The 13,714-nt window shown below is 42.9% G+C and overlaps 1 protein-coding gene across 1 annotated transcript; it reads right to left on the bottom strand.

Annotated features, from left to right (window-relative positions):
• Nucleotides 1–2,627: 2,627 nt before the first annotated feature.
• On the bottom strand, nucleotides 2,628–12,277 carry LOC112072133 (opsin-3-like). The gene is made up of 5 exons (XM_070439665.1): nucleotides 11,911–12,277; nucleotides 9,840–9,878; nucleotides 8,900–9,039; nucleotides 4,053–4,286; nucleotides 2,628–2,774 (listed from the first exon to the last, which is right to left on the bottom strand). Exons 1-5 carry the CDS (start codon nucleotides 12,275–12,277, stop codon nucleotides 2,628–2,630), a joined length of 927 nt encoding a protein of 308 aa, XP_070295766.1.
• Nucleotides 12,278–13,714: the final 1,437 nt, after the last annotated feature.

The following is a 13,714-nucleotide window of genomic DNA, read 5'->3' as shown; positions in this document are numbered from 1 at the left end:
TATTATCTACTATATTATCTACCATATTATCCCTTATATTATCTACTATATTATCTACCTTATTAACCCTTATATTATCTACCTTATTATCTACCTTATTATCTACTATATTATCTACTTAATTATCTTCCTAATTATCTACCATATTATCTACTATAGTATCTACTATAGTATCTACTATATTATCTATTTTATTATCTACTATATTATCTATTATATTATCTACTATGGTATCTATTATAGTATCTACTATATTAGCTATTATATTATCTACTATAGTATCTACTATATTATCTACTTTATGCCCTGATGGGGCATTTCATGTATTCTCTTCCCTATACTGTAACTCAGTTAATAATGCATGGTTTAATCTGACAGCTGTGAATTCAAATAAGAGAGGAGGGAGAAAGAAAGAGTGGAGGAATATATTTGAAAGAGATGAGGGGCGATAGGGAACGAGAACATTTCCTCGTCTCTTCTCTTCTCTCCTTTCCTCTCCTTTTCTATTCTCCTTTCGTCTCTTCTCTTCTCCTCTCCCCGCTTCTCTTCCCTTCTCCAATCCTCTCTAAGAGGCTGTACAGACAGACTTATCTTCTTCTCTCTGGGATATATATATATGTTTAAACAAACATTTATAATTGCACAAAATGTTACTTCAAATTATATTATTATGAAATGCTTAACACACTGTATCAAATCCCCTTGTGTATCAAATCTTCAATCAGTGCTTCTGTACGAAGCATGGAAACAGGGTCAGAGAGCCCATCAATAATCCTTATATCAACAAAATGCACAGAATATCCTGCTCTTTAGGCAACAAAACATCACCAAAAACCTCATCAAATAATATGTTCTCTGCCAAAAAACACAGTGTCTCTCTGAAATGTTCCTGCATAGCTAAAACACCATTAATTAATGTAGCTAATAGTGAATAAAATAACAAGCTTGCCCTATTTTTGTAGCTTGGTGTAATTTGTTGTTGTGACATAGCTAATGTGTTTTTAATTAAATCCTTTCAMGTGCTGGTGTGCTGATTCCCCATCTCTGACTGTAAGGTCTACACCTAGCATGCTAATCATTCATTCAAACCCAAAGCAAATTGTTATTTTTGTCATTGCTAGCATGCTATTTCTCCATTCAAATCCAATACAAACAGCCTAACGCTTGTTTCATTGCTGGCATACTAATTCTCCATTCAAGCCCAATACAAACAGGCTAATGCGTTAATGCTTGTCTTGTTGCTAGCATGCTTACTCTCGAAAACTAATGCTAACATGCTAATCCTTCACTTCAGGTTTAGTCTCGGAAATCCCAGACAAAGGGCAGCAACAGCACTGGGATTAATGACGGATTCTCTTGGTAACCTCAAGAAAATAAAAAAAAGGAAAACTATCCGGGGAGGGTCCTCTTCAGACAGACAACTCTCCCAACAAATCACGAGGCAGACATGCCAGAACCTCTCGATTCGAAACAAAGTTTGCAGGAAAAACCTTTGCAGTGGTTCTAGTGAAGGTAGTTGATGCAAACTAGCCCCTTGCAAAATGCCCTCATTAAAAAAAAACTCCCTGATCACCATCTTGCTAGCTACCATTTTGTGTCTGGGGGATGTTTACGGTAGAGCYACAAGCGGATAAGGCAGTGACTACGGCCATCCAGGACCTCTATACCAGGCGGTGTCAAACGAAGGCCCTAAAAATGGTCAAAGACTCCAGCAACCCTAGTCATATTTTTCCTAAAACTGCATTGTTGGTTAAGGGCTTGWAAGTAAGCATTTCACTGTAAGGTCTACTACACCTGTTGTATTCAGCGCATGTGACAAATGCAATTTGATTTGATTAGATTTGTAAGAAAGACGAATGGCCCTTTCCTCWATGCCAAACTGATGTTGTATACAAACAGGCATGTTAAGCTTGAACATTGGTACATTGTGGGAGGCAACCCGTCTGTCTTGAGAGACTACTTCAGGCTGAAGTTGCTCATCGCCACAGATCTAGGATCATCTTACCCTGCAACAATGTTCCTGACCTGAGCCATCAGAGAAATCATTTTGTGCTTGAAATACATTTTTTCACCATCATTGATCGAATCAACAATTCATTTACAAATTATTCCACTGGTTACTGTGTGTTTGTGTGTGTGTGGTGGTGTGTGTGTGTGTGTGTTGTGTGTTTGTGTGTGGTGTGGTGTGTGTGTGTGTGTGTGTGTGTGTGTGTGTGTGTGTTGTGTGTGTGTGTGTGTGTGTGTGTATTAGTAAGACTCCTGGGGATTTATCCTCACCTCTAACAGATCTGTCAGACTTCTGATCATTCACATTGATAAGAAAACAAAACCACCTACTGCACAGCTTCAAATGACTACTCCTAGAGAGACCTCCATCTTACCATGACGTATCTCCTTCTGACTCCTAACGTACATTAGTATTGGGGACACAAAGCCTTTCCCTCTCTATCCATTGTAGTGAGCTATGAGGGTCAGTCTTGGTTTGGCAGTGGGCGTTGTTTGGACAGGGGGAGGGATTTGGAGAGGGCGCGTGGTTTGGACCGGGGGGGGGATCTTGGGAGGTGACGGTGGCAGGTCATCCGCTACCACTAAGGAACTGTTGGCAGAGTCAGTCGGAGTGGGAGGGCCTACTGACGCCAAAACAACGGCACGTCGTGTCCGTTTCCATCGCGAACGGCCCCGAGTGTTTTGGTCGCCGGTGATGGCGCCTTCAAACTGGAGCTTCGGTCAGGAAGGTAAGAACATCTTAGCAAAGCCTTGAAACACCCTGTAGACTACACACACACACACCACACACACTCACACCACACACACACACACACATCACACACTACCACACACGACACACACACACACACACAACACACACACAGTCTTCACTCCTTTATCTGCAATTATTCAGCCTTTATCAGCCTGTCATAAGAACTCTGTGTGTGTTGTTGTCTGGTCAGATTATTCTAGATCCCAAAGGGCCATCAGTCAAATGTAATATGATTGGGTCCCATAAGTCAGGGCCTGTCATATCCCTGTTCATATCATCACTGCCACACTCTCTCTCTGTCTATATTAGTTTTCATTGGAGATTTCATTGTGCAACACTATACTGAGAGAGAGAGAGAGAGACAGAGAGAGAGGGAGAAGGAGACATGGAGAGAGAGGGTGAGAGAGGGAGAGAGAGAGATGGAGAGATGAGAGAGAGGAGGAGAGGAGAGATGGAGAGAGAGAGGGAGAGATGGAGAGAGAGAGGGAGAGATGGAGAGAGGGGGAGAGAGAAACACATGCACACCAATATTGCATGAACACAGAAATGCACACAAGTAATCACGCATGCACACATTGATTGCTGCATTGAGAACTGATATGAGGGTCAAATCAAAGAGTCAGAGCACATCACAGAGTGTGTTTGGATCGGTGCAAATTATTATATTATGCTAATGCTAGGTATCAAGGGACGGGAGAATTTTCAAATCAAATTCAATCTAGCATTATTGTATCATCCAAGTACACACCCACACCTTTCTCTCTCTCGATCTCTCAACCCCCCCCCCCACACACACACATGCACGGCCACGCAAAGACACATACACAGTACATACACTAACACGCACAACATACAAGCAGGGTGTATCACACCTGAATAAACATAGTGTACTTAGTATACTTTCCAGTTCCACACGTATACTTGTAGTCTACTACATTTTACCCAGGACAAATCAGACCTCAACGCTGAGACAACGTTATGTGGTGGTTGTGTTGGGATGTAGTATCTGCTGATGAACAACCTGCGTCTCTACATTGTTGTGAATGGGTGCGTGCGATAGGGCACGTTGTCTTTGGTCGCAGGGATACTTTCAAAACACAGGCACTGGTTGCAGGTTATTTTACAGACAACACACACGCTCTCTGTGGCAGTCCGTGCAGCCTTTTAAGTCTTCAGCTCCTCTCAACTAACTGTCACCATGGATACGGCTGGGAGGAACTGAAGACTGACAACGCCACACAGGAGTTCAGGGTGTGTSTGTGTGTGAGAGTGTGTGTGWGAGTGTGTGTACCTGTCTGTTCATATAGATGTATATAACAGGGTTGATGACTGTAGATGTCTTGGCCAGCAGCGAGGGGACTATGGTGACCTCAGGGGTCAAAAGGTTGCGAGGGCCAAAAGTCGACAGCAGGGCCGCAACACCGTACGGCAGCCAACACAACAGGTAACACGCGACCATGGTTACCACCATCACCAGCACGCGTTGCTCACGACGACGGGTTACCACCGTGCTCACATTGCTCACCTGGAGGGAAGACACACACACACACACACACACACACATAGACTTTAACGAACTTGTTAACACATTCTCATTTTAGATAGAAAAACAAGCTAGTTAAAGTCTATACATTAATGAGCCTCAGAAGTCTCCCTAACAACCTCAATCCCCAGGAATCCTCAAATTACTTCATCCTGTACTCTTCTTAAGGAAGATTGTGCGTGCATCCAAGAAAGTAAGTTTTGGGGTTGATGATCGACGACAATTAATGATCTTTAGTTACTCTGTTACATCTGTAGCTGTATTATATAGCACTGTTGCTATTCTGCAGTTTAAATATATTTCAGATACTCCATGTTGTTTACATTGAGTGCCAGTTTCAAATTGATTGCACAAGTATTCATACAGAAGATAGTGTTATTTAGAGATAGTTATTGTATAGCGATTTGGGATCATCAACTAGATTAAGCCATGGGCCAATTATTTATTAAGCAGATGGTCAGYGGGCCGGAACACTACAAATAATTGGCATATTGCATATTGACCGCAAGAAGTCCAAACAGTTACACTATTTTTAATTTTTGTATTTTTTTRCCACCCCCTTTTTTCTCCCCAATTTTCGTGGTATCCAAGTGGTAGTAGTTAGTCTTGTCTCATCGCTGCAACTCCCGTACGGACTCGGGAGAGGCGAAGGTTGAGAGCCTTGCATCCTCCGAAACACATCCCAACCAAGCCGCACTGCTTCTTGACACAATGCCCATCCAACCCGGAAGCCAGCCGCACCAATGTGTCGGAGGAAACACCGTACACCTGGCGACCGTGTCAGCGTGCACTGCGCCCTGCCCGCCACAGGAGTCGCTAGTGTGCGATGAGACAAGGATATCCCTGCCGGCCACACCCTCCCTAACACGGACGACTGGGCCAATTGTGCGCCGCCCCATGAGCCTCCTGGTCGCGGCCGGCTGCGACAGAGCCTGGGCTCGAAACCAGAATCTCTAGTGGCACAGCTAGCACTGCGATGCAGTGCCTTAGATCACTGCGCCACAGATACACTATTTGACAAAAACATAATAATTTCAAACCTTGCTTACATTGGAATACGATCACATATCTCTCTATTATACGTGGGAATACTTTGGAACAGATTTTCTGAAGCTACAAATTAATTACTTACTTAAAAATTACTTAAAAGTAAAAGTAATGACTTACTTAAAAATTACTTAAAAATCATACAATGTGATTTTCTGTATTTTTGTTTTAGATTCCGTCTCTCACAGTTGAAGTGTACCTATGATAAAAATTACAGACCTCTACATGCTTTGTAAGTAGGAAAACCTGCAAAATCGGCAGTCTATCAAATACTTGTTCTCCCCACTGTATATGAATTTATATATATGAGTAGGCTGATACCCAAAATCATGGACTCAAGATCCATAGGTAAAGCTTGACATTGCAATATGAATGTTCAATGTGTATATTTAGATTTTTTCAAGTCGGACACCATTTTAATCGATCACTAGACCAGAAATAGTTAGAAGTTTACATTTTTCCCCTACTTCCTCATTACGCAGAGGSTAGTTATGGATCATATCACCTCCACCTTACCCGACACCCTTGACCCACTTCAATTTGCATACCGCCCCAATAGATCCACAGACAATGCAATCGCCATRGCACTGCACACTGCCCTATCCCTTCTGGACAGAGGAATACCTATGTAAGAATYCTGTTCATGAACTATAGCTGTTACGGACGTTTAAAGGAGTGGACCAAGGCGCAGCGTGATATGAATCCATTCTTCTATTTATTCAACGAAGAACACTTAACAAACTCACAAAAACGAAACGTGAAGCCAACGTAGTGCTCACAGGCAACTAAACAAGGACAATCACCCACGAAATACTCAAGGAATATGGCTGCCTAAATATGGTTCCCAATCAGAGACAACGATAAACAGCTGCCTCTAATTGAGAACCAATCTAGGCAACCATAGACATACAAAACACCTAGACTCGTAACCACCCCATAAACATACAAAACCCCTAGACAGGACAAAAAACATATATCACCCTTGTCACACCCTGACCTAACCAAAAATAATAAAGAAAACAAAMAATACTAAGGTCAGGGCGTGACAATAGCTCAGCATTCAACACCATAGTACCTCCAAGCTCATCATTAAGCTCGAGGTAGCAACAGCGCAACAGCGTCTGAAGAAATTCGGCTTTGCCCCTAAGACCCTCACAAACTTTTACAGATGCACAATTGAGAACATCCTGTCGGGCTGTATGGAACATATGAAGAGACAAAAATCATACATAACAAAGAAAGCTGCATACAAGTTCACAAAACGGTCTGTCACACATTCACAACCCTGGTACGACAACTCCACTGCCCGTAACCACAAGGCTCTCCAGAGGGTGGTGCGGACTGCCCAACGCATCACCGGGAGTACACTGCCTGCCCTCTAGGACACCTACACCACCTGATGTCACCGGAAGGCCAAAAAGATTATCAAGGACATCAACCACCCTAGCCACGGCCTGTACACCCAGCTACCATCCAGAAGGCGAGGTCAGTACAGGTGTATCAAAGCTGGGACCGAGAGACTGAAAAACAGCTTCTATCTCAAGGCCATCAGACTGTTAAATAGCCATCACTAGCAGGCTACCACCCGGTTACTCAACATGAAGAGCCTGCGGCACTCCAGGACTAGGTTCCATGCCCTAGAGACAGAACTAAATATTGTATGGGAATTTCCATATATCAATGACACTAACAAAAGGGTTGAATTGTTCAGCAACATGTGCAGTAAATGCTAACACAGCTTTGGTGATGAAAGGTACATAATGCATTTATTGTAATCTCTCTATCAGGCGGCTGCATGCTGTGACATGGGCCTGGATGGTGCCACATCTTCAAGCTGCCAGACTGAGGACTGTGGCCTTCAGTTGTACTGGACGCAAGGGTCTTACCTGGAAACAAGATGCACCTGAGCTCTATTCTGAGTCTTATACCAAAGGGTCTAGAGATCCTTGAGATGTTTCTACAACTTCATTGGAGTCCACTTGTGGTAAATTKAATTGATTGGACATGATTTAGAAAGGCACAAACCTGTCTATATAAGGTCGCCCAGTTGACAGTGCATGTCAGAGCAAAAACCAAGCCATGAGGTCGAAGGAGTTGTTTGTAGAGCTCCGAGACAGGATTGTGTCGAGGRACAGATCTGGGGAAGGGTACCAAAAAATGTCTGCAGCATTGAAAGTCCCCAAGAACACAATGGCCTCCATCATTCTTAAACGGAAGAAGCTTGGAACCACCAAGACTCTGAGATATCAGGGGGAGAAAAGGGGCCCCTTTTTTGGTCCAGGGAGGTGAACAAGAACCGATGTTCACTCTGACAGAGCTCTAGAGTTCATCTGTGGAGATGGAGAAACCTTTCGAAGGACACATCTCTGCAGTAAGAAACCTGGCACATCCGTACGGTGCATGGTGTGGCAAATCATGCTGTGGGGATGTTTAGTGGCAGAGACTGGGAGACTAGCCCAGGATCGATGGAAAGATGAACGGAGCAAAGTACAGAGAGATACTTCATGAAAATCTGCTCCAGAGTGCTCAGGACCTCAGACTGGGGCCGAAGGTTCTACCTTCCAAGCAGACAACGACCCTACAGCCCACCACAAGACAACGCAGGAGTGGCTTCTGGACAAGTCTCTGAATGTCCTTGAGTGGCCCAGCCAGAGCCCAGACTTGAACCCGATCGAACATCTCTGGAGAGACCTGAAAATAGCTGTGCAGCTATGTGAAACATGGCCTTTACATTTTGAACAKGTTCTGTCATACTGAATGCAGCCCAGGCAAATGTAATCGATCATCACGCCATGGCATTGATCAACCAGTGGTGTGTTAGATACCACCCACATACGTTTGCTTGACACCCCTTTATTATCATACTGGAGGAAAAAATACATAAATAAAGAAATAATATATATGAATAAAATTAAAGAATGTGGGATATTTTTTTTAAATGAGTATTTATCTATTTATGTGTGCAATCATTCATCCATGCATTTATTTATCTAATTACGTGTGCATGTATTTATTTATTCATTTAATTCTAATTATGGCAGCTTTGATCCTCCATATCAGAACCACAAGTTCCATTCCTAATGTAAAAGAAGATGATGTCTGTGTGATTACTACATGTGGTGGTGATGAAGATAATACAAGTCCTGGACTGAGAAGCATCTGTACTGCCTGTCGTGATTCAGAACCTTAACTATCATCATTAAGTCCACAGTGGGTGATGGTATCCAAGCTAAACACTCAGACGGCTAGATGTTCTTTTCAACTAAACTGTCACATCTCTTAACTCTCTAAGCTCTAAACTCTTTTAATAAGCATGGGGAAATAACATTTTTGGTGAGAAGAGAAGGAGAGAAGTGTGTGTCAAAATAGTAGTGGGGTGAGGATTTGACACATACATGGAGAGTATGTGTTCAGCAAGTGGTGGTGCTACCGTTACACAAACCCCAGGCACTTAGRTCTAAACTCCAGGCACTTAGCGCTAAACTCAACTCTCTAAACTGTAAACTGATTGAAGGGTTAGAATAGGTCAGAGGTCGGGGGTTAGTTACCTGTTTGATAGCGCTGAGCAGCTTGCCGTAGCTGTACATTATGACAGAGAAAGGCAGTAACAGACAGAAGGTGAACAGACAGACGATGTAGGAGATGTTGTTGGGTGTCTGGGTCCTCCAGTCCACTGAACAGGTGGTTCCTAGAACACAGTACAACAATACACACTGTCAATATGAATACTGTTACTATGAATACTGTTGCGGTTACTATGAATACTGTTACTATGAATACTTTTACTGTTACTATAAGTACTGCTACTATGAATACTGTTACTGTTACTATGAGTACTGTTTCTGTTACTATGAATACTGTTACTATGAATACTGTTAATATTACTATGAATACTGTTAATGTTACTATGAATGATGTTACTATGACTACTGTTACTATGAATACTGTTTTTGTTACTATGAATACTGTTACTGTTACTATGCATAATGTTACTATGAATACCATTACTGTTACTATGAATAATATTGCTATGAATACTGTTACTGTTGCTATGAATACTGTTACTGTTGCTATGAATACTGTTTGTGTTACTTTGAATACTTTAACTATAAATACTTTTACTATGAACACTGTTACTCCTACTATGAATACTGTTACTATGAAGACTGTAACTATAAATAATGTTACTATGAATACGTTTACTATGAATACTGTTACTAGGTAATAAATACTGTAGTTCCATATGCCAACAGCTTTTCTTTGAATGGAAGACTTCTTATTGCACCTTCACACACACACACACACACACACACACACACACACACACACACACACACACACACACTACCACACTGGTCCTCGGGGCATAAGCTGCTCCCAGCAGCAGCGGGGGCAGTGTCAGGCCAGGCGTAGACCAGGAGAAACACACTCGGCACCGCTGTACGAGTCAGTACCATCGCCTGTATCCGACACAGCATGGTAAGCAACGCTCATAGGACAGATGCAGGGAGATCAGAGACACGATACCTGGAACCACCACAAGTGTCTGAGAGTAAGAGGGAGATTTAAATCCCCAATTAATTATTTGTATGTTTATCACTTTAGGCCATATTAAGTTCATTGAGAAAATCGAACTCAAGATCCCGACAAAAGTTCTGAATGCAGCTCTGCTGAACATTCAGTCATTTCTGCCTTTAAAAAAAATGGCTGACTTGCTTAAATAAATGTGTTTCTACTGAAATTTGAGATGTACAAACTACGCATAAGGGGATGACGAGTGGATAAGAGGCATCCGTAATTTTGATTAGACATTAAATAACGAGCTAGACGGACGTAGTCAATATAACTATTTGTTCAGCACTTTTGAAATGTAACAGCGACAGAATTCGAACATGGCGTTCTTACAGTATTCTCCCTGTACACCAAGTCAGTAGAAAAATAAGGGGAATATAAGCTGACAATGAAAGCTCTTAACAACATTTCAGAAAGTAGGCAAAATTAAGAGGGGGAAGGACCAAATTATTAGGGTGGAGGCACATTGGCTACTAACACACTTAATTTTATTTAACTAGTCAGTCAGTTAAGAACAAATAGTTATTACAATGATGGTCTACACCGCCAAACAACGCTAGGCCAATTGTGGTGCCGCCTATGGACTCCCAAACACAGCTGGTTGTGAAACAGCTGGATTCGAACGGGTGTCTGTAGTGACGCCTCAGCACTGAGATGCATCCTAGACCGCTGCGCCACTCATACATACACTTAGAATTCATTTCTTAGCTACAGTATACATATCTCCCTGGCATATTACATTATTTTGCAGCAGTATACAAGACATTTTTGGACTCACCTTGTTGTGGTGTGCTCACTTGAACAGGACAGTGGAGTGGCGGTCTTTCGTGGGCAAATTGTGTCATCAAACTTTGTTATAAAAGTCTGGCATTCTCTGGATTTATGSTGCATTCAAAACAACTGGGAACTCGTAAAAAAACAAGGTCGAATCATGATGACGTCAGTGATCTTCAGCTCGAGCTCTAGAGAGAGGCCTAGTTCCCAACTTGCGATTCCGAGTTGGATGACCTTTCAAAAAAACTTCAGAGTTCCCAGTTGTCTTGAACTCACTGAAGTCAGATTTTCAAGTCCTGAGTTTCCAGTTGTTTTGAGCGCGGCAGAAGTCATGCTGGATTGACAGCAGGGCCAATGTTGAATGTTTATCCTTTTAAACTATGAAAAGAGACCCTTAAACCCAGACTCGGGACCCATCCACTGAATAGTAGGCTAGTGATGGCAGTTAGCCACTGATTCCTTCCAAACCACTCATTGTTGAATTTGCGATTTCCAACTTGTTGTTTAATGTTTATGTCCAATGGCCTATGAGCACCGATACATTTTATCTATAATTTCTCTTCATTYTTTKTCTTCATATGACAAGGATTATAAAGGATTTGCCAGTAGATTGTCGACTTGATTCATGATGATGACRGCTAGCTTACAAACTAAGATTTTTAAAGTATGATGTTGACATGATCAGATCAGTCCAATCAAAGCTACTGTAGATATAACGTGGTTTGACGTCATTTTCAACTGTGGGCAATGACCTTGAMCRTTCTTGGATMGGCACTACTAATGTAACTCTATGGCAGCACCCATGGGGCTTGAATTTGTGAGCTCTACCCTTACATTTGGCAGTGACTTAGTGTCCCCAAGAGTGACAGAACAGTGAGCCAATCACAGCGCAACTAGAGAACATTACCAACCCCTACGTTCCCGTATTTTCCACCCCACCACCACAGAAAGCACTGAGCTACGCTGAAACACRTGCATTTTGGAGCTGCCTTACTCAAGAAAAAAAAGARCAAGTTTGTATGCGGCTTTATTAACTCCATTGAATTACATTGTTTGCAAACTGATATCAAACACATTTAGTGAATACTTTCATCTGAGCTGCGTTTGTTGGCAAAAGGAAATTATTTCAATTGGTTAAGGTTAGGGTTTGGGGTTGTGGTAGGCTAAGTTTAGTCGATAAATATGGCACACACACCCACACTAGGCTACTCACCCAAACAGGAGTTGATGAAGCCATACCAGACGCATCCGGCCCTACCGATCAGCCACCTGCCCTGCGTGGCAGCGGCGAAGCTGAACGGTGTTCCGAGCACGCAGACCAGCAGGTCCGAAACACACACACTCAACAGCAGGACGTTGATGGGCGAGCGCAGCGTATGGTACCGGCAGAATAACGTTAACACCAGGAGGTTGTTGAGGAAACCGAATGTACCTATGAACCCCAGACACACTGCCACCACGAGATGTCCCGTAGGACTCAGYGAACCTGAGCCTCCTCCCTGCGTAACCACCGTCTTACCGTCACTGACTCCCCATGGGCAGCTCACGCCGCAGCTCAGACTAACGTTAGACACTATCATACCGGCCCGTTAGTTACTCTACAGGTGGCCGGTGGAGTTTGGAGGAAAGATAATCCATTTGGTTTGGTCTCTCTGTCTCTGTCAGCCCATCACGGGAGGAGCACAAACAGCCGCGTGAAACATTGTAGTGTTTACTCACATCCAACTCTGCTATATGGGCTGGAGAGAAAAAGGACACCACTAAAAAAGTGAATGTCCGTTCGCTGTTAGCTGAAAAACAACATCTCTTCATCAGGTGAAGCAACTCCGAATTCTACTGGGTAGAAACCGCAGTCCTCTCCTGCGCCCCGCTCACCGACTGGCTGCGTAAAGTTCAGTTAACTCTCAGTGAAGGATGTGTGTGTGTTTCCCTCCCCGTGGTCCACCGTGTGTACTCGGAGGTCATCTTGCTCTGCCGGCCACCGGGAGTCTGCTCGCGCTTTTAAAGGTGTGACGTTACATATCCTGATGCAAGAGAGTGTAAGGGAAATGATTGGTTGGGAAAGGGGGCACATGGCAGCATAAGTGGTCATTTAATAATAATAATAATAATAATAATAATGATGTTTCATTGTCACATACACGAATAGGTGCAGTGCAATATGTTATTTTACAGGGTCAGCCATATTTGTTGAGTAGTATGGRGCCCCTGGAGCAAATTAGGGTTAAGTGTCTTGCTTAAGGGAACATCTACAGATTTTCCACCTTGTCGGCTCAGGTATTCGAACCAGCGACCTTAGTTACTGGCCCAACGCTGATAAGAGAGAAAAGGATATGTCTCTCTTCCTCCTCTGTGTTTTATTCATWAAACTGGTGTTTGTTGTTGATATATCCTTTCAACAAAACAGGAAACTGGAAATGCTTCTCTCCAAACCTGCCATATTCATTCTCCTCTCTAATGAATTGGGGTTCCCACCAACCTGTTGTTCTTCAAAGAAAACATACTGTACCTACATAGACGACAGATACTTGGTCGATGTGATGTAGCCTACACATTTCAGCACATTGGACAGCACCTTTCAGGCAGGAAGTTTGATYGARGTATCAAAGKCAGATTTTTGATTCTCTGAAACAGMGATTTCTGATCCGACTTCCTCTAGTTATTATTATAAGGGAAAAAATGTTGAACAAATTCGGGGGCAATAGAAAGCAGTAGCTAGAGAGATTATTCTGATTGGGTTAGGTCAGCCAATGTAATTCACTGTCAGAGCACTGGGAAATCAATGCTATTGGGCTGGACACACAGAAACGCACAAGCACATGCACACARACACATTTATCAGGGCAGAGTGAGTTGTTATTTTCAAGACTTGTGTTAGCTCCCAAAGCTAATACCCTTTAGCTCAGGGAGTTAACACAGTCTTGTGATGTGCAGATGACCTGGGTTCAAACCATGTACTTCCACATCACATTGCTCTGCTAATATTCAAAGAGAGAGCGCACTCGTCTCTGTGTGTT

This window comes from Salvelinus sp. IW2-2015, unplaced genomic scaffold, assembly GCF_002910315.2.
Source record: "Salvelinus sp. IW2-2015 unplaced genomic scaffold, ASM291031v2 Un_scaffold1830, whole genome shotgun sequence".
Lineage (NCBI taxonomy): Eukaryota > Metazoa > Chordata > Actinopteri > Salmoniformes > Salmonidae > Salvelinus > Salvelinus sp. IW2-2015.
Note: the sequence above shows the minus strand (reverse complement) of the source record. Positions and strands in the feature narration are given on the sequence as shown.